At 41.4% G+C, this 20,686-nt stretch overlaps 5 protein-coding genes across 10 annotated transcripts; 2 read left to right on the forward strand and 3 right to left on the reverse strand.

The window, feature by feature from the left end:
• Positions 1 to 530: 530 nt before the first annotated feature.
• Positions 531 to 3,883, reverse strand: LOC108613612 (E3 ubiquitin-protein ligase RNF10). The gene is made up of 4 exons (XM_018007175.2): positions 3,164 to 3,883; positions 1,494 to 2,993; positions 1,279 to 1,433; positions 531 to 1,214 (listed from the first exon to the last, which is right to left on the reverse strand). The coding sequence occupies exons 1-4, from the start codon at positions 3,240 to 3,242 to the stop codon at positions 753 to 755; spliced, it is 2,196 nt and encodes a 731-aa protein (XP_017862664.1). The 5' UTR covers positions 3,243 to 3,883; the 3' UTR covers positions 531 to 752.
• LOC108613618 (uncharacterized) lies at positions 3,732 to 7,538 on the reverse strand. The gene is made up of 2 exons (XM_089466368.1): positions 7,399 to 7,538; positions 3,732 to 6,206 (listed from the first exon to the last, which is right to left on the reverse strand). The coding sequence occupies exons 1-2, from the start codon at positions 7,411 to 7,413 to the stop codon at positions 4,782 to 4,784; spliced, it is 1,440 nt and encodes a 479-aa protein (XP_089322494.1). The 5' UTR covers positions 7,414 to 7,538; the 3' UTR covers positions 3,732 to 4,781.
• Positions 3,750 to 13,470, forward strand: LOC108613617 (uncharacterized). 5 transcript variants are annotated; one of them, XM_089466361.1, is made up of 4 exons: positions 4,157 to 4,370; positions 9,549 to 9,892; positions 10,131 to 11,946; positions 12,007 to 13,470. In XM_089466361.1, exons 2-4 carry the CDS (start codon positions 9,750 to 9,752, stop codon positions 13,276 to 13,278), a joined length of 3,231 nt encoding a protein of 1,076 aa, XP_089322487.1. In that variant the 5' UTR covers positions 4,157 to 4,370; positions 9,549 to 9,749; the 3' UTR covers positions 13,279 to 13,470. The 5 variants fall into 5 exon arrangements, with proteins under 5 accessions (XP_089322486.1, XP_089322487.1, XP_089322489.1 ...); XM_089466363.1 differs by having other exon boundaries at positions 12,244 to 13,470; XM_089466360.1 differs by lacking the exon at positions 4,157 to 4,370 and adding an exon at positions 3,750 to 3,890 and having other exon boundaries at positions 10,131 to 13,470.
• Positions 13,396 to 14,628, reverse strand: Pex10 (peroxisomal biogenesis factor 10). The gene is made up of 2 exons (XM_018007182.2): positions 14,173 to 14,628; positions 13,396 to 14,115 (listed from the first exon to the last, which is right to left on the reverse strand). Exons 1-2 carry the CDS (start codon positions 14,443 to 14,445, stop codon positions 13,489 to 13,491), a joined length of 900 nt encoding a protein of 299 aa, XP_017862671.1. The 5' UTR covers positions 14,446 to 14,628; the 3' UTR covers positions 13,396 to 13,488.
• A 58-nt stretch (positions 14,629 to 14,686) lies between these two features.
• Positions 14,687 to 20,473, forward strand: Tmep (Transmembrane endosomal protein). 2 transcript variants are annotated; one of them, XM_018007180.2, is made up of 8 exons: positions 14,687 to 15,021; positions 16,817 to 17,093; positions 17,164 to 17,329; positions 17,402 to 17,660; positions 17,733 to 18,069; positions 18,414 to 18,488; positions 18,549 to 18,633; positions 20,020 to 20,473. In XM_018007180.2, the coding sequence occupies exons 2-8, from the start codon at positions 16,818 to 16,820 to the stop codon at positions 20,283 to 20,285; spliced, it is 1,464 nt and encodes a 487-aa protein (XP_017862669.1). In that variant the 5' UTR covers positions 14,687 to 15,021; position 16,817; the 3' UTR covers positions 20,286 to 20,473. The 2 variants fall into 2 exon arrangements, with proteins under 2 accessions (XP_017862669.1, XP_017862670.1); XM_018007181.2 differs by lacking the exons at positions 14,687 to 15,021; positions 20,020 to 20,473 and adding an exon at positions 18,817 to 18,908.
• Positions 20,474 to 20,686: the final 213 nt, after the last annotated feature.

Here is a 20,686-nt window from a genome sequence, read left to right on the forward strand (position 1 = left end):
AGCTTTAGTTGCACCTGCACCTGCACCTGTTTACCCTTAAGACTATCCTGTAGCCAATTTTTAGCCAAAAGAGAAATGGAAACGAATAGGAAGAGAGAAGCAGCAAACATTTTGCAAAGAGAGAAATGCTGTGTAGCAAAAGGATAAGAAAAGAAAATCCAATACAAGACTCATTTTATAGTATGAAGCCTTAAATGAATTTTTGCGTCAAAGGATAAATGAAAACTATTTAGAATTATTTATATTAAATTATTTCGCGTAATACCTTAACTATAAGTCGAACACACAACACCAATATGAATACAATACAAAAGAAAATACATACATATACACAAAATGAAAAAAAAAAAATACACATTCTAAGAAAACAAAAGAAATAAAAACTAGATGCAAAAATAAGTTTTGCAGAACATCAAATATAAAATAAACAAAATGCTTTGTTGAATATTTTTTGGAGAAATAAAATGAAATTGAAAGCAACGCAACATTTCCGATGCATTTTCTTTAAATATGGGGGAATAATTTTCAGATATTTGCCATGCTCATCTTTATTGATTATATATTGGTACATATATTAATGCGAAATACATATGATATAATTAAATTATAAAGGTTTGTATGGTTCAGAAAATAGTTATTTGTAATAACATTGAAATAGTCTTGCGATCTTGACGCTGTTAACAAAAAATTTCTTATGACAAATGTATTATGAGTGTTGAATTAATAACGTTACGGATATATTCGGGCCCAACCTACGGAGCTCTGTTCATGCCTACGGCAAAGAGCGGTACCATTTTCTTGCCCTTCGCCTTCTTCTGTTGCTTCTTGCTGGCTACAGCATCTACTGCAGTAGTATTCGGCCTGCCTGCGCGCTGTTGTTGCTTCTGTTGACCCAATGCACCCACAAGCAACTCTCCCAGGGCCCAGGGACCTACAGCACGCAGCTCATGATCCTCTTCCGAAGTCACACGACTGGCTATAGTTGATTGAATTAGTGGCGGTGCCGGTGCAGCACGACCCCATGCGCCCACCTGAAACTCTGGAGCACTCTGACGCAAGCCTGCAGAGCCGCCAGGCGAGGCTGCTCCAATGGTAGGCCACAATTCTTGCTTGGGACTGGCAGCCACGCTTGAGTAACGAGGACTGGTAGTTGCCTGGGCAATAGTAATGGGCGCAGCGCCGCGTGGTACTGGCAAATCCTCCTCGAAACCACACTGCAAAAGTAATTGAAATATTAGGTTTGTGTTTATACTGGTAGATATATAACTAATTACGCACAGTTGGAAATTCATGAGTGGAGTTCAGATTTAAATTGGCTGAACTGGCAATAAGTTTGCCCATCTGCCGGTCATTTATCTCATTGATTTGCTGCTCACGTTTCCGTTCTTCACGCTCGCGACGCTGACGCTCCTTCTTGCGATGTAATATATCGTCTAGAGAATCGAAGAATTAAATGCAAAGAGATTGCATACATATTTCTCCTCCCCACTTACCCTTGAATAACTTGAGTATGCTGGCCGATATAATTGGAGGCTGCAGCTCCACTTCGACCACAGCGAACTGGCAGGTCAAAGGCAAATGACCCAAGCAAGTGAATTTGCGGCGATGTTCCTCGTCCATAGAGTGATACTCCTTTTGTATGATCTGTGCATTGATGAGCACTGGAGCTAGATCCAAGCTGCCATAGCATGCCTGCAGCATCTTCACATTCAATGGATGCAAGTAGATGTTTTGTCCATCATTCGATTGATAGAAATAATAATATTTAGTACAATTGTTGATGTTGGAGCTGCTGCTGCTGCTCGCCTCGCCCAAAGATGAGACGGAAGCTTCGTCAAGTTTTTCAATATCAATATCTGGAGTTTTAGCTTGCACTTGCTCTTCTTCCACGGCCTGTATGATGGCTTGCTGCTCCTCTGGCTCCAAGCCAAGTTTTTCGCAACGTTCATTCAGTGTTAGCAGCGCCTGCTGGATAAAAATATCTTCTGGACAGGATACATCGGACTCAGCCGATAGCTCGCGACGTTCGCGCTCAATAATAGCTGCAATGTCAGAACGCTTGGCAATTAAAAACTTCGAGAAATGTTTGGCCTCATTTTCAGCGCTGAGCAAAGGAAAGCGTTCGTGTGGCTCTAGAGCAGCGTCAGCTGCGCCTGCATAGCGCTCAATGTACATTGAACCTTTGCGTCGACGCATCAAATGAAAGCTGATAGTATCGTTCACATTCATAGCATGCTGCTGCTGGATGGTGCAGCTCTTCAAATCTGCTGCATGGATGGCATCATAACAGATAGGACACTTGCGCCAAGTCTTATCGCTTAACGACAGATAATGGAGCAGACAGGGCCAGCAGTAGGCGTGGCCACAGCGAGTCAGCTTGGCGGCCACCGGTGGATAGAGGCAAATGGGACACTGCGGCTCCTCGGTGGTATGTATATTGATCTGCTCGATAAGATTCCAATCGATCAACGTGTCCGGCGAGCCATTCACCTGCGCCTTGGCGCTGCTGCGTATAACAAACTGAAAGTTGGCCTGCAAAAATTGCTCCTTGTTGTAACGTGGCTGGCGACGAGTCGACACCACACCATGTCCACTGGCATGCCAGTCGGATGTACTCGACGACTCGCGCGGTACGCAATGAAAATTCAGCAGATGGTTCAGATTCTGCTTCTTGCTGCCGTGCGCATACACAGAATTTAACTCATAGTCAAGATCACTACGAATGTAGCCAGCGCCAGCAGATGCTAATCCGGCGCCGCCATAAGTGTTATCCGGACCGGTGCATGCAATGCCATCCCCGTTGTCAAAGCCGAAATTGTTGCTGTTGTTGCCACCGCTTCCGCCGCCACGAGCACGTGGACGCTTGTCCACATTGGCGCGTAGTTTTCCCGGCTGCTGTTGCTGTTGTTTGGTACCGCGTTGTTGCTGCTCGTTGCGTGGTGTAGGAAGCTGTTCGCGACGTCGAGAATTGCGTGTTTTGTTGACATATAAGTCTGCCCAAAAAGAAAAGCAAATCAGAACTCTAGCGACTATTCAGATATAATAAATGCTTAAATTCCAACTAGAGCTTTCCATCTCTATCTCTAATCAGAAAAGAAAAACAAATTCCCACACTAGATAACCAAAATGACATAAAAACAACTGTAGAATTCGATTTACTCACCACTAGATTTTCGTTGTGCTTCAGCCGATGATTTATTTGCACGTTGTTGTGGTGCCTGCTTCTTGTTGTTGTTTTCCATTGTAATTGATATTTTTGGCTGCGCTAAGGCCGCAGAGTTCGTTGAAGGAAGGATAGAAGAAAGCGGAAGATTGTGCGTTGACTGTGAGTTGCTGCCAATCGACAGCAATTTGCGTCTCGCGTTGACGTTCGTCTCCACAAGGAGTGCGTTGCGCGACAATTTTTCGTTGAGGATTCATTTTTACTGAGCCATGATTATTAACAAATATACCCAGAAATAATACTTGCGTAATATTTCCAAAAGGTTATGCGAGTGGTTTTCGGTTTAAGTCTAAAATCGAAAGCGTTAAAAAGTACTAGATTCAGTACTTGTGCCTTCTTATTTATTGCTTCTCAATAACACTTTTTGCTTTTGCTGAATTTTTGCTGATTTGCCGTCCTTTTCTAATAATGTCTTTGTTGATGGTATTGGTGTGTGATTGCTGTCCAAAGGTGTGACGACTGCGGTTTTACGCTGCGTAAAATGTCGATCTTGTGGCTCAAATTTCAGTTGTCGAATGTGCAAGCACAGACTTAAAACGACTCCAAAATGTTGGGGAATATTTTTGGTGTTGTGAAAGCAACTAATTTTGATATAAAAACCAAAAAATCCTCGGTTGGAAAAATCAGCATCCGTGCTGACCTATGAAAAACAGTGTGACTGCACACGGTAAGTGTAAAATTACCATAAATATCTTAACATACATGCGAATGGCACTTTAACTACCTCAAAATTCAAAGTAATTAAATAAGCCATAACTTTATAATTTTATTTTAATATGGTATTTATCAATTTTATTTAACAATTTCTGCTAAATTATATTCGCGTTAAAATATCTTATTATATTGCACCACAAACACAGTTAAGTGCGCAGTTTTCGTTGTTAGTGGACTATGTTTATGCGTAAACAAATATCGATATTTTGTGATATCGATTCAAGCCACACAGTCGCCATTTTATTTTTGTTACTACTACAATTGAAGTCACCTAGGCTGTGTTGCTGCGAGAAAATTCACATTTTCATATTGATAAACAATAGAAATTGACAAAATAAATATAGCGTTTGAGCTAAACAAAACCCCCGAGCTCTTCTGTCTTTGTGCATTGGTCCTCAATAAGTTTGCGTTGCGTTTTTAAGGTTTTCCATTGGTGAGTAAAAGTTCATTGATAAAAGTACAGACATGCACGCATACATATGCAAAAATGTGTGTGCTACATAGTGCAACGACAAAAACACATTTCGTAGAAATCAGCGCCAGCAACCAATAACAACGACTCCAAGAAACTTTTCAGTATTGGAATCATAGTTAATTAACAGCTTGGCCCAGCTATACAAAGTGCTTATCATCGCGTTTCATATTGATTGCAATTAAGTGGATCACTTTGGCAGCGCTATTGATTAATCCAGCCTGTACCTTCGGACATGTGTGTTACGTATGTGTCTGTATGTGACTCTATGTGAGTGTGTGTGGTATATTTAGGAATACGTTTCATACATATAAATGCATAAACACAACATATGTCTTAAAATATCTATTAGTTATAAGATTACACAGTATTTTAATATTTTAAGCCACGCGATCGAAATGTATTCGGACGATTGGCGCCATATGAATTGGTAGGGTAGCCACCATTCACATTGCCTGTGCTGTACGATGGCACAGCCGGCGGTTGCGGTGTTGAGGGGCCCCGATTTATGCCCAGACCATTGTTGCGTAGACTGGGCGCGACGTAGGGGCGCTGGCTAGTGGAAGCTCCAACTGCACCTACACCTTGAGTCGGTGCCGCTGGCTGTTGCGGCTGCGGCACATTTACTGGATAATTAGTGCCCTGCGGCTTCGGCCCAATAGGCGGCACAAGTGAATTAACCGTGGAGAAATTCGGCGGCTGCTGTGGCTGCGGCTGTAGTTGAGCTGGCGCTGCTGGCTGTATCTGCGTTCTCTTGGCTAAAGATGGTGCCAGGTAGGGATGATTTGCACCTCCGTTGGTGCCACTACTATTGCTCTGCGGTATATTGTAGCTGCGTCCCGATGGCGTTGTCACCTGTATGCTGTTTGGAGGTGATGGCAGAGCGCATGGCTGTTGCGGTTGCTGTGGCTGCTGCGGCTTGGTGTAGTCATAACCGTTGGGCAGCACCTGGACATAGTTCTCAAAAAACTGGCTAACCGAATGCATGGGCGTCGAGTAGTTTACATTGATCAGAGATTCGCGTGTGCGATGTCGCTGGTCTGGCTGCTGATCCTGTTCCAGTTGTTGCGGTTGCTGCTGCTGTTGCTGCTGTTGGTGCTGCTGCTGCTGTTGCTGCTGTTGGTGCTGCTGCTGCTGTTGCTGTAGCTGCTGCTGTTGTAGCTGCAATTGTTGTTGCTTTCTCACAGCCAACGCTTGCAGTCGCAATATATTCGCCTGTTTGATATGTGGTAGCAGCTCGGCATCGCCTTTGATCTTCTCCACGGTCGCCTCGTCACTGTCATCCGCATCCTCAGCATGCTCGCTGGTTGCTTTTGTTGGTGGTGGAGGCGGTGGCGGTGTTGGTGGCGTGGCCTTTGTCGTGCTTTCTGTAGGCTTCGGCTCTCTCTTTATCTCTTTTTCGGGAGGCGCCGTAACCTTCTTATTAACGAAGTCAAATAGATCGTCTATGTCTGGCACTTCGGGCAATCCACCATACGATTCGAAGTTATCGCGAAAGGCATTCGCCCACTCTTCGTTCTTGTGCAGCTCGGGATTGATGGCGAGCTTCTGTTGCCTACTGCTCGCCGCACTCGACTCTCCAAGGCCGCCCACATTCTTGATTACTGTGATCGTTTTGACGCGTGTGCCTTCCCTTGAATCAATATTTGTGGCTGCATAGCTTAAACTTAGATCTCTCTTTGCCTGGTGTGTGCGATCTAGAGACTTGGCGTCGGCGCTCTGTGGCGGATACTTAATGCTGATTATGGTTGTGCCCTGGGCGCCGACAAGCAATAGCAGCCCCAGTGCCGACATTGTCTAGAATAAACGAATTAGTTACAAATATCATTAGAGTACTTAGTTCCTGAATCGCTTTTATGGTTAGTAAGGCCATTGAGCGATTCCCAGCGATTTTGATAGGAGTAGGAGATATATATACATAGCAATATTTGTCTAAATATGTGCTTTTTATAAAACCATGACAAACTTGTACCCTAATTAAATCAGGCTTATGTTCAATCGTTTCTTTGACTCTTAGCGATATTATTTGAATTACGTTTAGAATCTAAGTCATATGCTGGTATAGTCCGAATTTCGATGTTTTTTTTTTTTTTCATTTTTTTTTTTTTTTAGTGTTTTAGATAAATTTGGTTTATGTCACTGAATAAATCTGCTATAATAATCCGAAAATATTAAAATATATTCAGCAACTCCATGAAGGATCTAGTATTTGGATGCTGGATAACAAACTTATGTTAACAGTCAGACTGTACTGCAAATACTAAAATATAAATATCTAAGATATCTTGCTAATAAAATTGCTAAAGATCGGAAGTATATATATATATCTATCTTGGAGCTCTCTATTTTTATAATAAAAATAAATAAGTATCGTATATTGATCATGTCTTAGTGTTAAGCTGCTCTTGGCTTTCTACATGCTTTCAGATTCCAATTTTGTTGTAGTCTAAATTTCAGCGTGGAAATGGATTAAAGTATATAATTGCCAATAAATGTAGCTGGAACCACAAATTTCGTAGAATTCAATGATCGGTGCTCAATCAAATAGACAACAATAAAACAAGCCGATTTGCGTAATCTAATCTGTTAGATAATAAGCTAAATAAATTCTTTAAAAGCACTTACGATCCAAAGTATTTATATTTGGCATATAAATACTGTAATTTACTCACTGGAAATTAAAAAGACTCATATGCTGTTAGGTATGTAAATAAAATCGCTAAATATCGAAAATATTTAAATTTGAGCTAGTGTTAAGCTGTTTCGTTCTAATGGCATATCTTATATGATCAATAAAAAATTGCCGAAGTCCCAAAGTAATCGCGAAGACTTTGTGGCTGTAATCAGCTATGTTGCTCTGTATATACCTTAAATATATCTCAACTAGGGCAGATTATATTTAGAGTATTTTCAGTGCTTATATCACTTTGTCTATGCCATGTATCAAGTAGAGCTAATCGTATTTATTATTAATATTAATATCACTCACAATTGCGAATTTCATTTCTTTTGAGTGCTCAACACTCGATCAATGATCGGTGATCGGTGATCGATGATCGACAACGACGAGGACGACGACGACGACGACGACAACAACGCGATCAAATGTTTGGTGTAACTGCGGCCCAGTTGGCGCAACAATGGCTTTTTATATAGCCAAGCGGAAGGAGTTGGCGTTAAGTTTCCTGTTAAAGTTTTCGCGTTAATCAGCTGCAACAAAAAGAAAAGAAAAGAAATGAAATCAAAAGCAAACAAACAAATGTGGAGACAAATGAAACAGGCCACCAGCTCCAGCTCCTACTCCTGCTTATTTTTCTTTTATGTCGGTTGTTGTTGTTGTTGGCGACGGCGGTTGTTGGTTGTTGTCTACTTAGTTGCACATGTCAGTGCCACAAGCGGCGGCCGCAGCGCCGGCGGCACTTGCAACGCGTATTAAATTATAGCTGCATAATCGCTTTCCCATTTACGTTCAATCTGATCAACTGGTTTTTATTTTTGGTATAGTCAGTTTTAAATTCAACAGGTAATTGAGTGCATCTAATGAGGAAATTGAAACGTGAAACACTATCAATTAGCAATAGGGTCTGCTCAATACCAGTAGCATAGTTTCAGTTACATCTCCTTTCCTGCAGCGTGTGACCTTCATCGACGACTGGAAGGTCGCAGCTTTGTCTCTGTCTGTGTGTGTGTGAGCGACTAGCGCCAAATGCGAAAATCTTTCTAATTATCATTCGAGACATAATCTATCGCTTCATTAGTGGCATTAGCGACGCAAACTGGTCGCTCTTATGCAATGCCCCAGACAGACAGTCGCCCGACTTGCCACAGTTTGTTGCACACAGTTCCAGCTCTGTGTGAGAATCTGGCTCGTGCTCAAATGTCAAAACGATTCAGATAACGCAAGAGATATTATTGATACAGCTATCATATTTGAGCTGCCATAATTGAGGGCAATACTTTACACTCAATATAAATGCCAAAGGAAATTAGAAAATCAACTAATAGGTAAGCTCTATATCCTGGATTAAGCTAAACACTTTTTGGATTTGATCGTTGATCGCTTAACAAATGTGCCTATTGCTTTATAGTTATAGCTTTCATGTATAATGTATATATAGAGGATTTATATACATGTATTTGTTTTCTGTTGGTATTAATCGACACTTAATACTTGTACAATGCCTAAAAAAGAATAATCTTAATTCAGAAATGGAATATATAGACTTTCCATTTATCTACGCCCCTAATGGAATGTACATAAGAAATCATTTTTTTTTTTTTTTAATGATTGCTTACTCAAATAAATAATACAATTTTGTAGTATTTAGCTTGAAAAGATATAGTCAATGCCAATTTCATTTTATTAGTTTAGATATTCCAAAACTCTATACATGTATGTTTTTTTAAACAATATATACAAAATATATATATGTATATATAAACATATGATTTTTGATTTTTGTTGAACGGCTTATTCAAAATTTTGGTAAGTTTTCTGGTCAAAAGTAGCTTAGAAGGCAATGTGGAGCAAATATTCAGATTTCTTCAGTTCCATTACAAAGTTTTTCCCTGTAAACTATATAAGTTCTATAATAGTTGCAAGGTAAATATGTTTTAAGCATGGTGCCAAATTTATTAAAATGCCAGAATTTGCATAATTGGAAAGAGTATTATGTGTATAGAAGAACTCTTAGCTTTTCAAACAATAAACTAGTTAAGGGGCCATTAATAATCGGGATTTTTGACTGTCTAGTTAACATAAATATTTTTATGAAACATGAATATTTACTGATGAATTTATTATATAAATATTTATAATAAAATTTAGATCGTCTTTAAATAGTCATAGCTAAATACGAATATATTGATTTTATTGCTGATGATACTCTACCTGTACCTATGTTAATATCTGTGCGAGCCAATGGGATCCAACATATTATTTGCCTACAAGAAACATATACACATATATAGAGCGATTTGAAAATAATTTGAAATGAATAAATAAAATATATAACATACATACACCCTAAGTCTTTTATGAAGCTCTTAAACTGCGCGTCTATCTTCAATTATAATCTCATATTATAGTCTATGCAAATTGTTAGCGTATTCTCCATAAGCCTGTGATTCTCATTTCAGATGATTGAAAAACCTGCTGGGACTCGGCTGGAAGCAACTGAAGCTAACGCAAATGAGGGATTCAACCAATTAGAAAGGCTGTGCCCGAAGCTTGTAAAATTAAACCACAAAATCAATAAAAAGAAACAAAACTGAAAATCTGAAAAACTATAAAAATAAATAGCAACAACAGGGTATAAAAAAAGAGAGTCTTGAATCAAGATGAGTGTCATTATTCGTTTGCAAAATCTGCCGTGGACGGCAAATGCTCGAGATATACGAAATTTCTTCACGGGCCTCTCGATACCGGAGGGCGGTGTCCACATAATCGGTGGCGAAATGGGCGACGCATTCATCGCTTTCAGGTAGTTAGAAAAAACAATCTGTTTATATCTCTCTCTCACACTCAATCTGTTAAATGCAATCATATGTAGAAAGCAGAGTTGGTAACTCTGGCTAGAGGTAGAGATTGGGGCGCAGGTTGAAGCCAAGTCTCCTAACATAGTTCTGTTTGTTACGCATTTGACGAATGATATCCTTTAACTTTAAGCCTTTGCCCTTCTCTCTTTCTTTCTCTTCCTCTCTCTTCCAAACATCCAATAGCACCGACGAGGATGCTCGCTGCGCCATGCTCAAGGATCGCGAGAAGCTGATGGAGATTCAAGTGCGGCTGCTGCTCTCTTCGCGTGCCGAAATGCAAAAGGTCATCGAAACGGCGCGCAATGTGAGTGCAGCAGCTGTTGCCACGCCTACGCCTACGCCCACGCCGATGCCGATGCCCACGCCCAAGCCAGTGGCGGCGTCGGTGGCAGCAGTAGCAATGCCGCCGGTGCCACAGCCGCCAATTATTGGTGGCCTGAACAGTTTTCTGCTTGGTCAGCAGCAGGGACAGCAGGGACAACAGCTCAAGCAGCAGCTTGCTTCGGTGGCTGCATCTGCGTCGGCCACGCCCTCATTTTTGGCATATCAACAGCAGGCAGGCATCTCATTAGCCGATGTCGGGGGCCTCAAGGCCGCCGTCGACAAGCCAGCAGCGGCCGATCTGGGGCTCTTTAGGCGCAGTCGAAGTCGTTCCAGTAGCTCCGATGATAGCGATCGCAGTCACGATCGTGGATTGCGCGATCGTGGACGCAAGCGTCGCTCGGAGCTGCGCAGCGATAGCAGCGAGCGTGAGCTTAAAGTTTTGCCAAAACCCCAAGCGCCGTCCACAGGCGCTGTGTCCAATCTGTCGCCCTGGGCATTGGGCGCCACAGTGCCACCGACAGCAGCAGCAGCAACCATAGCAACTGGTGCTGCTGCAGCTGTGTCGCCCGGGCTAAATGCTATGCCCGGTCTGCAGCAGCAGCTAGGCATGATGAATGTGCTGCCGCCCGTGCTGCAGAGCTATAGCACCACCAGCAATGTGACCACCAATAACTACAATCTCAATCTATCGGCTGCCACACCGCAGCAACAGCAGCAGCAGCAGCAGTTGTTGGCACAGCAGCAGCTGGCCAAGCCACAGTCACAGCAGACGCCACAGGAGCCGATAGCCTTTGCCAATGTCAATCCGTATGCTCAAATGTATCCGCAGCTATTCCAGCAGCAGCAACTGTTGCTGCAACAGCAGGCCGCAAAGAATGCTGCAGGCAATTCGCCAGGGCAGGCTGCTGCTGCAGCCGGTGGTGTTGGTGCTAGTGCTAGTGGTTCTGGTGCTGGTGGTGGTGCAGCGGGCTCGTCTGCTCCCATAATGATCGCCGAGACGTGCTACATCAAGATTAGCGGCATGTGTCCCAGCACCTCGTACAGTGATCTACGGAAATACTTTGCTGGCCTCTATATACCGCACAATGGCATCAAGATTGTTAGCGGACCAAATGGCACACGTACTGGCGTCGCCTATATTGAGTTCTCGCGCGTGTCCAGCGCCCAGAAGGCGCTGCTGCGCAACAATACGCTCTTCCGTGACCGCCTGGTGCAGATTGTGCCCATTTCTGATGAGGAATTCGAGCAGGTCGATGAGCGCTCTCATCGCGGCAACAGCAAGAGTCACAGCAGCAGCAGTCCGGCTGAGCGTTCGCCAGCTGCTCCGGGTACCTTGCCGCCAATCAGTGTCCTATACGTTGAGGACTTGCCCCAGCTAACCACCGAGCAGGACATTATGAAAATGTTTTCGGCGACCTATACCATTGTCGACATCCTGCTAGCGCCCAGTCCCAACAATCGGCGTGAGTTTGTGGCCTTTGTACTGTTTGCTCGCGAGAATGAGGCACGTTCCGCTCTCGAGGATACCTCTAGGCATTACATTGGGTTCCGTAAGTTGCGCGTGCGCGCCAGCAGTCAGGCAGAGATGCAGAATGCTAGAGATAAGATGCGACGTGCTAGCGAGCAGTTGCAGAAGGAGGAGCAACAGCAGCGTGAGGAAGCTGAGCGTGAGCAGGTGAGCAAACAACAACAACAACAACAACAACAGCTACTACTACAACAGCAACAACAACAGCTACTACAACAACAGCAACAACAGCAGCAGCATCTGCCTTCGCAGGAGCTTTTAATGGCCATGGCCAAATTTAACAACGACCCGCGTAGACGCAATCACGACCAACAACAGCAACAACAACAACAACAACAGCAACAGAGTACACACAACAACAACAACAACAATCATCACAATAATTTGCAACCGTTTGCCAACACTGCCATGCATAACGGTAATATGCCACCTTTTGCCTTTCAGCAGCAAAATAACGGTATGAACAATTATGGCAATGGCATGCATATGATGAATAACAACCACAACAACAATATGGGCCCCTTTGGCATGCTGCAGAACAATTTCAACAGCAATCATCCAATGCATCAGCAACATCAGCAGCAGCAACAACAACAACAACGCCGGCCGGAGGACGTCTTTGTGCGTGTCCACAACTGTGAATATGCAACGCGAATCAATGATTTGGGTGAGCTATTCGTATCGGAGAACTTGCGGATCGAGCACATTGAGATGCTGTTCAATGATCGCAATCAGAGCGCTGGCGAGTTTATTGTCGAGTTTGCTGATGCAGCTAATGCCAAAAGGGCCATCAGAGAGTTTCACAATCGTCGCTTCCGTGGACGCGGGCTCCGTCTGACGTCCATAACGCCGCAAGAAATTGCGGATCGCATGAATAAACCGTTTATGGACTATTTGCCGGGTGGCAATGGACCCAGACAGTTGGATCCAGTTGCGCCCTTGTCGCCGCCCATGCAACAGCAGCAACCGCAACAATCCCGACGTCGTGGTCCAAGTCGTTTTGATGATGCCAGCAATTGCCAACCACAACAACAGCAACAACAACAGCCGCAGCAGCAGTCGGATAGCGATGACAGCAGCAATGTAAAGCAACATTTTAATCCCTTTGCTGTGCGCGGTGGCCCAGAGCTGGGTAGCGATGAAGTACCTGTTAGTCCGCCTATTATTGCATCCGCCATCAATGCCAACAATGGAAGCAGCGAGCCAGAAGAGAATGGCATACCAGATAAGTTCAATCGTGCGGGCTGCGTCGTGGCCATGCGTAATGTGCCTTTCAAGGCGGACCTTAAGGATATTCTGCGCTTCTTCAGTGACTACAAGCTCAGTCCGGATGATATTATACGGCGTTTCAATGACGAGGGTAAGCCCACAGGAGATGCACGCGTTGCTTTCGAATCGCCGGCGGAAGCGCGTTCGGCTTTTGAGTCGCGTCGCCGTAAGCAAATCTTCAATCGTACAGTTTACTTAGATATTATTTAAAGCCAAGGTTCAGGCACTAAAATCGAATACAATTTGTAAATAGTTAAGATTAAGTTAGACTTAGAGAACAGGGTCAATGAGGGTTTATACCGTCAAGTAGCAGAGTACCACCAAAGCTGTTAATTATATCAATATTATTATTATGTAAAATGTACATCAATCAGTTCTTCAATAAATTACTATAGAAAAGAAGCGCATACAAATTTATCCTTAAGCATAATTCTGGAGCTGGATGACCTGCGACTTTTTCAGCGACTCACGGCACAGCGGACACTCATCGCGTTCCTCCAGCCAGTCGAGTATACAGATCCAGCAGAAGAGGTGACCACAAGGTGTTAGACTGGCATTTTGCCTTGGCTCCAGGCAGAGGATGCACTGCGGCACATTCGCCGTCAACTGCTTTGATTGTTTTTCTCGCTGCATAAATCCTTTGGCCGCCTGCTTGAGTGCCTCTAACTGCTGGCGCTTGTGTTCCTTCCATGCCTCCCAGCCGCCAATGGCTAGGGAAACAGTGACTTGTAGGAATGTAATGATGCCCAAAATCTTGTAGCCATACAGCGAGAATTCTGGCTGCAGCCAGTGTCGGATGAGTACGTAATTTATGCCTGTGGTACGCTTGGACAGCTGGTACTTGCCGGCGTCCAAGTAGAAAAGGGACTTGTGCAGCGCCTTGATATAACTTGGCGACTGTCGCATGTACTGTATAAGCTTTTGCAGCTTCTTCTTAGCATCTGGTACAATTTCATCATGAGCAGCTATGTGCAGCTCCAGCTTTTGCAGCACACGCAGAAACAAAGCATCGCCGCCAAATTCCAGTATTATTGCAACCAATTGCAGCTAAAGGTATGTTATGAATTAAGAGACAGTTAAAATGAAATATGTTGTACTGCTCACCAATCGACTGGGTATTTGCTTATAGTCTCCATCGACCTGTATAATGCCTGTATATTCCTCGCCTAGTGTTTGCAGATTGTTCAAAGAGGCAAACCCATGATAGCTCAACTGCGCTATCAATTGGCACAATTGATTATATTTGATCCAGTTGCGCGGTCCAGTCAATCTTAGTATATCGGATAAGTCCTCGGAGAGCTCATTTGTGTAACGTGCATCCTTTTGTACCGAACGTACAATTTCCGGTTGCCGTGCTCGGGCGTTGCGAAAGTCCATTTGCTTTGGTAGCCACGATGTGTTTACATTATTTAAGCACTTGCAGCAGTCTGCGACGGCAGTTCAAAGTTCGACACAGATAAGTAAACAAATGAGAGTTCTGATTTTCCATGCCTCAACCATTTATCGAAATAAATACGATTTCAAAGTTGTTTTACAGCACTGCTGATCTCATTTGCACAGCTGAAATTATAAAAATATCGATACTTGATAATAAAATGTATCGCTAATATATCAGTATATGAACAAAGTAAACATCGCAAATATCGATAAGCTATCAACAATCCTAGTTCGCACGCTAGTGAATGTAAAAATTGCTAAAATTTTGTTGAAGTTAGATATAAAAATCAGCACGTAATTATTTAAAAAATAAATAAATCCTGTGTTTTGTATTTTCGTTATGACCGCGTTTGCGTTGTCTCTCTTTTAATCAGCAGACGAGCACGAACGTCTGTTCGCGTCGCAGCGACGGAGAAAAAAATTGAAGTGGGTATTGTTGGAGTAAAATTAAACGGAATTTCGAGCTGTGAAAACTACACGCAAAAGCAAATCGAGAAAAATTACACTTATAAAGAGGTAATAAAGTTGCATTTACAGTGTGCGTGTTGCAATTTGTGTATGTGTAAAAGTTGATTTCCCTGAAACGGACAAGTAACAAGTAAAATACCCATTTTTGATGACGAAATTTGATGAGTATATATATTAGTATGTACGTGTGTGTTTTTATTTTTCGCATTTGATAAGCAAGTGTGAGTGAGTTATATTTGTAGGTTTGTGCATGTGTGTGTGTCGTTTGATAAGCAGCAGTCATTGGACAGGTATCTTCCACAACAGAAAGGTCGCATATGTTGGCATTTAAGTCTCGTATTTATTTACAGTGTATGGCTTATATTTTGGACACATGCATAAAAATCAATTTGACTGTTCAACTAGAAGCCACACAAAGCAGACCAAAAATGTAATTAGCGCTGGCTTAACAAAATTGTTGCTGGTTTTGATTTCGGCCCATACTCCCACAAAATTTACATACACCTTGCATACGCACATGCATATACATATGCACACACATATACATATAGTATTTTCTTCGTATCTGTCAAAAACGCTTCCGTGCTGCTACTTCAATTTGCAGAGTGGAGACTTTTGGAGACCTTGCTTTGTGCCAATATATCTCTGTATCTTTAGACAGCAACTTGTTGTTGCTTTTATTTTTTGTTCGCTTCTATCTGACATTTCTCTTTTTGCTAGATATTTATTCATTTGTATGTATGTATTTTTCTCAACAGCTTTTAGTAGATTTGTTTATGAGTTCACACTTTTTGGGTTTCAGTGTTCACAGATTTTGTTAATTTGTTGCTGTTGTAGCTGTGGAGAAAATATTACGCTTTACTTCAGTAAGATTTTGAGTTTTGCATAAGACTGAATCACGTCTGTGTTATTTTTGCATTTAGCGCTCTTTTCTCTTTGTTATATATGATAAACAGAAATACTTATAATAAAGAGTGATTATTAATATAATATTTGTTATTGTATTACAAATATCAACAACCTCAAGCATTGTCATTTTCTAAGGTCGCCTATTAATTTTGTAGGGCAACACTTAAACTGTCCGCACACTGATTTTGTAGAGATTGTCAATGAACTATCTTGCAATCCGCTGCAACCCGTGGATTTTGTAGAGTTTTTGAAAGCTAACCCGCGTTTTCTTGGTTATACGCTCACAGCAGAAAAAGTTTAACTAATATATTAAATTAAAATTTTTAATTACCAAACAATTTGAGTGGAATGAACTACTTGGAAGTGTGTGCCTAATTGTCATTTACGTGCACATTAATGCATATATAATTGCGTCAATTTACGTCGCCATTGAGCAGCTTCGCGTGCATGCAGCTTGTTTCACACTCGATTATTGATTGATACACAGCTGTATTTACCTACGTTGCATAGTTGTACATAGAACTCGAGTATAGAATCGATATAGAGCAGTTCGAGTTGACCTTGAGAGAAAACTTTTTCACTAGCTAGCTAGCTAGAGCGGCCCACGTAAATACATATATTGCGAGTCCATTTAATATAATGTTGCGTGTCAGTCTACGCTTCGTTCATCGTTCATGATGATGTTTCTGCTGATAATGATGATCTAATGCGTGCTTCTCTCCATACTGCTCCACATTTTGCCGCTGACCCCATTTACTGAGCATATTGCAAGCTGTCTCTCTCATCATTTTAAATTTGTAGTTGAAAAACTTTTGTGTGCACTGTCAAAAAGTAAACAAGTTTGTGTACCTAATCATAGTGTTTGCCTTTCTCTCTCTTTTCCTCTTTTTATTTTCATTTTTATCTAATTGCTAACTCGATTTTGTTGCGACAGAATGAGCACAACTCCGGCCAGTCTCATTGAGGCGGCTATAACTGTGAGCAGCGTCGCTGCTGTTGCTGCTGCTGCGACGGGTAACGGAACTGCTGATACTGCTGCTGCAGCGACGACCCTGAAACCGAATACCAACTACGTTGTGAAAATGGGCGTGGCACCGGAGCCATTGGACCCCCTGCTTCATGTGGGCGATGGCATATTCCTGCAGACCAAAACAGCACAGGTGCTGGCGGGTGTGTTTGTTTGGGCAGCGCTGTTTGTCACATGTCAACAGGTGAGTGGGCACTCAAATCATGAAATTCAATAGATATACATACTCAACTAATCACATATATCACTTACAGATCTATCAGCATTTACGTTGGTACACCAATCCACAGGAGCAGCGCTGGATAGTCCGTATACTGTTCATTGTGCCCATCTATGCAACCTACTCATGGATTAGTTTGCTATTCTTCAACTCTGACAACGTTTACATATACTTCTTCACGGTGCGCGATTGCTATGAAGGTGCGGTACTCTCGTAATCTCTTATTCCCCCGCGTAGTCCATTCTAATCTCTGTCTAAATATGCTTTTACAGCCTTCGTGATTTACAACTTTCTGTCACTATGCTATGAGTATCTAGGCGGTGAGGGTAACATTATGTCTGAGATACGTGGAAAGCCCATAAAGACCTCCTGCTTGTACGGCACATGCTGTTTGAAGGGCAAGACATACACCATTGGATTTTTGCGCTTCTGCAAGCAGGCCACGCTGCAGTTCTGCTTGGTTAAGCCACTGGTGGCATTTATAATCATCTTTCTGCAGGCCTTTGGACATTACCATGATGGTGATTGGAGGTTTGTTGTGTGGCAGTGTACTTAGTAATCAATCTGAAAAGTTTGCCTAATCTATTGTTTGTTCTTTTACAGCGCTGATGGCGGCTACATTTACATAACCATAATCTATAACATTTCCGTTTCGCTGGCTTTGTATGGTCTATATCTGTTTTACTTTGCCACTCGTGATCTGCTGACACCGTTTGAGCCCGTCTTGAAATTCTGCACCATCAAGTCAGTCATCTTCTTGTCATTCTGGCAGGGCGTAGGTCTGGCCATACTCGAGAAGGCGCAGGTCATATCACCCATTGTGGACAGTGCTGGCACTGTCACCTCGGCTGGTACCGTTTCCGCCGGCTATCAGAACTTTTTCATATGCATTGAAATGCTGTTTGCTGCCATTGCGCTGCGATATGCGTTCCCTTATCAGGTGAGTACGATATGACAGGTATAGCGTACGATAAGATAAGTTAGAGCTCGCTTTGGCTTATCTGTAATTTGTGTTATGCTTAAATGACTGTCTACAATATTTTCGCAATCAAAGTCAATGCTTTAACAATTTGACTATCAGCTATCAGCCATGCCTGGCATATGATTCATATTGTATATTCCCTATTTGTGGTATAGGAATTCTAATAGGCTCAATTTTTAATAAAAATATACGATAAGTAGAGGCATATTAATCTGGGTAATTGATTTTAATAGACCGTGCGACTACTGTTGGCCTAAAGCATATCAGTATTTATTTATAAATTTCTTATCTCTCCATTTTAGGTCTATGCGCGCAGCTGCATTGGCGATGGACACGGACGCTCTGTCACTATGCAGTCTATTTCCAGCAGTCTCAAGGTAAATCTCTTAAGCATTGTTTTTCTTAGCAAATCCCTTACATTTTCATGTTTTTTCCAGGAAACCATGAATCCCAAGGATATTATGACAGATGCTATACACAATTTCCATCCACAGTATCAACAATACACACAATATAGTTCAGGTAAATTCTTTCTCTTTAATTCTTTTCTGCTTTCGATATTTTTCGTCTCTCGTTGAATGTTTGTTGCCTGCTCGCTGTAGCTATGATTGTTGAATCTTATCAATTTTACTTTGCTTTTCATTCGCATTACATTATCATTATGTTTTACACTTTTGTTTTCTTTCTGTTTCTTATCTTTTGCAGACGTAACCTCAACTCAGCGTTACGAAAAGCTCTAAAACTCTTAAAGCAAATACAAAAAAAAAAAAAAAAAAAAAAAAAAAAAAAAAAACAAACTAGCGATGCTCGCTACTAAACACTAACTATAATTCCAAAACGAATGGAGGGAAATAACAGCATAACAGCATACAAATAATGATTATAGTAAAAACCAAGCAGTTTAAAGACAAATCAAGTGTACTTAAAGCTAACAATTGACACCACAGTTGCCTTTTGTTGCCGCTTAAAGATAATTATAAAGAAAAGATTATGCATTAAATACGTATTAGGCCTAGTTACTTACAGAAAGCGCGCACTCGAAAACCCGATTACCACAAAATTGCCTAGCTGCCTTAGAACATTATGTAACTGAACGATGTACTCTGAAACACTTCACATTACCTTGTTTAACGTTCCCTCTCCTGCTGATTTGTGTGTATTTTTTATATATTATGTTTACGTTTACGATTTAAGCCTTTTATCAACTTATTTAAATGTTAGCAATTTATTCTACATATACTATATATAAATTGATAATATTGTACAATATTATACATGTATGTGTAAACAAAGATTTTATTATTATACGTATGTAATTATTTGTATAAATGGCAATATATAAACAATGGACCCCAAACAGATTAACAAACATTTTCCAGACTCAATAGGGATTTACAATTTTAATCTTGGCAAACTTTTTTGGAAAATTCTTATTCAATAAATTGAGATTCTCACAGTTCATGTTCTTAGCTTATTATGCATTTAAATGTTCAAATTTACGAATATATAGAAATCTTTCGATACAATATCACTTTTAGCTCAAAGATACCAAAAAACAAAAAAAGATTAAAAAAAAAAAAAACAAAACAAGAAAAAACATTTGCTTTTTGATTTTCTTTTGTGATAGACTCAAATCGAAAGCTCTTGCTTTTTATGTTTCTTATTTTTTTTTTATAAAACCTTTTGTAAATGTTTAAACGAATTGTATAAACTATCTTTAAATTAACTGTATTAAATAAATGTACGATAAGCTTAACTGCGTCGCCTTTCCTTTGCTTGCAATGTTCATATATATCTAAATATATATACATATCTTATATATAGAAAGCCTGCATTTTGCATGAATTTCGAATCTCTTGTTAACTCCAACACTATGAAACCTTCTAAGTAAATAAAACCTTCGTGCAGGTGGCAAGAATTCGCGTGGCATTCGCGTCTCCAGCTACGATCCGGATGATCCAAATAGTGGCAACCAAGCTGCCACCACGGGAGGCACAGCGAGCAGCGGTGGATACAATGCGGTGGCAACTGGAGGCGGCAACAACAGCTGTGTAGCATCCAAGACGCTGGGCAACCAGCGTAAATTCATTCCGGGCGGACAGCGTGTGGCAACCATTAGTCAGAACTACAACGAGAAAACAATGCTGCTTAGCAGCGACGATGAGTATCAGTAGAGCGAGGCAGCAGCAGGAGCTAGACAGGAGCAACTGGCAGAGAGAAGAGGGAGAACGTTTCGATGATCAAGTGGTTCCGAATGGTTCCGATTTGGTTGGTTCCATGTTTTGTTTTAAGAATTGTTCGTTGTAATCTGTTTCTTTTCTCTTTGTTTGGAAATATTGAAAATGTTTCGTTTGACACTGGACCTCAAATGGTTTTGATTTGCTTGTACAATAATCTTAAGTAGCGCAACAGCAAAAAAATAAGAAGAAAATAAATAATAATAAAAAAAAAACTAGAAAATGATTGATATATTTATATACATAGAGAAACAGAAGATGTGTATGTAAACAGATGACTAATCAATATGATTAACTCGTATTTTTACACCACGTATGTAAGCAGTTTAAAGGATGAG

This window comes from Drosophila arizonae, chromosome 4, assembly GCF_054131065.1.
Source record: "Drosophila arizonae isolate 15081-1271.41 chromosome 4, UAZ_ARI_1.0, whole genome shotgun sequence".
Lineage (NCBI taxonomy): Eukaryota > Metazoa > Arthropoda > Insecta > Diptera > Drosophilidae > Drosophila > Drosophila arizonae.

What these genes read in the sequence shown, in the direction of transcription:
- LOC108613612 (XM_018007175.2), bottom strand. Translation starts at nt 3,242, where the DNA reads ATGGAAAACAACAACAAGAAGCAGGCACCACAACAACGTGCAAATAAA. An exon ending in AGCACAACGAAAATCTAGTG is followed by an intron (nt 2,994 to 3,163) that starts GTGAGTAAATCG and finishes CTTTTTGGGCAG; the next exon opens with ACTTATATGTCAACAAAACA. An exon ending in CATACTCAAGTTATTCAAGG is followed by an intron (nt 1,434 to 1,493) that starts GTAAGTGGGGAG and finishes TCGATTCTCTAG; the next exon opens with ACGATATATTACATCGCAAG.
- LOC108613617 (XM_089466360.1), top strand. Translation starts at nt 9,750, where the DNA reads ATGAGTGTCATTATTCGTTTGCAAAATCTGCCGTGGACGGCAAATGCT. An exon ending in GACGCATTCATCGCTTTCAG is followed by an intron (nt 9,893 to 10,130) that starts GTAGTTAGAAAA and finishes AACATCCAATAG; the next exon opens with CACCGACGAGGATGCTCGCT.
- Pex10 (XM_018007182.2), bottom strand. Translation starts at nt 14,445, where the DNA reads ATGGACTTTCGCAACGCCCGAGCACGGCAACCGGAAATTGTACGTTCG. An exon ending in AGCAAATACCCAGTCGATTG is followed by an intron (nt 14,116 to 14,172) that starts GTGAGCAGTACA and finishes ACATACCTTTAG; the next exon opens with CTGCAATTGGTTGCAATAAT.
- Tmep (XM_018007180.2), top strand. Translation starts at nt 16,818, where the DNA reads ATGAGCACAACTCCGGCCAGTCTCATTGAGGCGGCTATAACTGTGAGC. An exon ending in TACCATGATGGTGATTGGAG is followed by an intron (nt 17,661 to 17,732) that starts GTTTGTTGTGTG and finishes GTTCTTTTACAG; the next exon opens with CGCTGATGGCGGCTACATTT. An exon ending in GATATGCGTTCCCTTATCAG is followed by an intron (nt 18,070 to 18,413) that starts GTGAGTACGATA and finishes TCTCCATTTTAG; the next exon opens with GTCTATGCGCGCAGCTGCAT.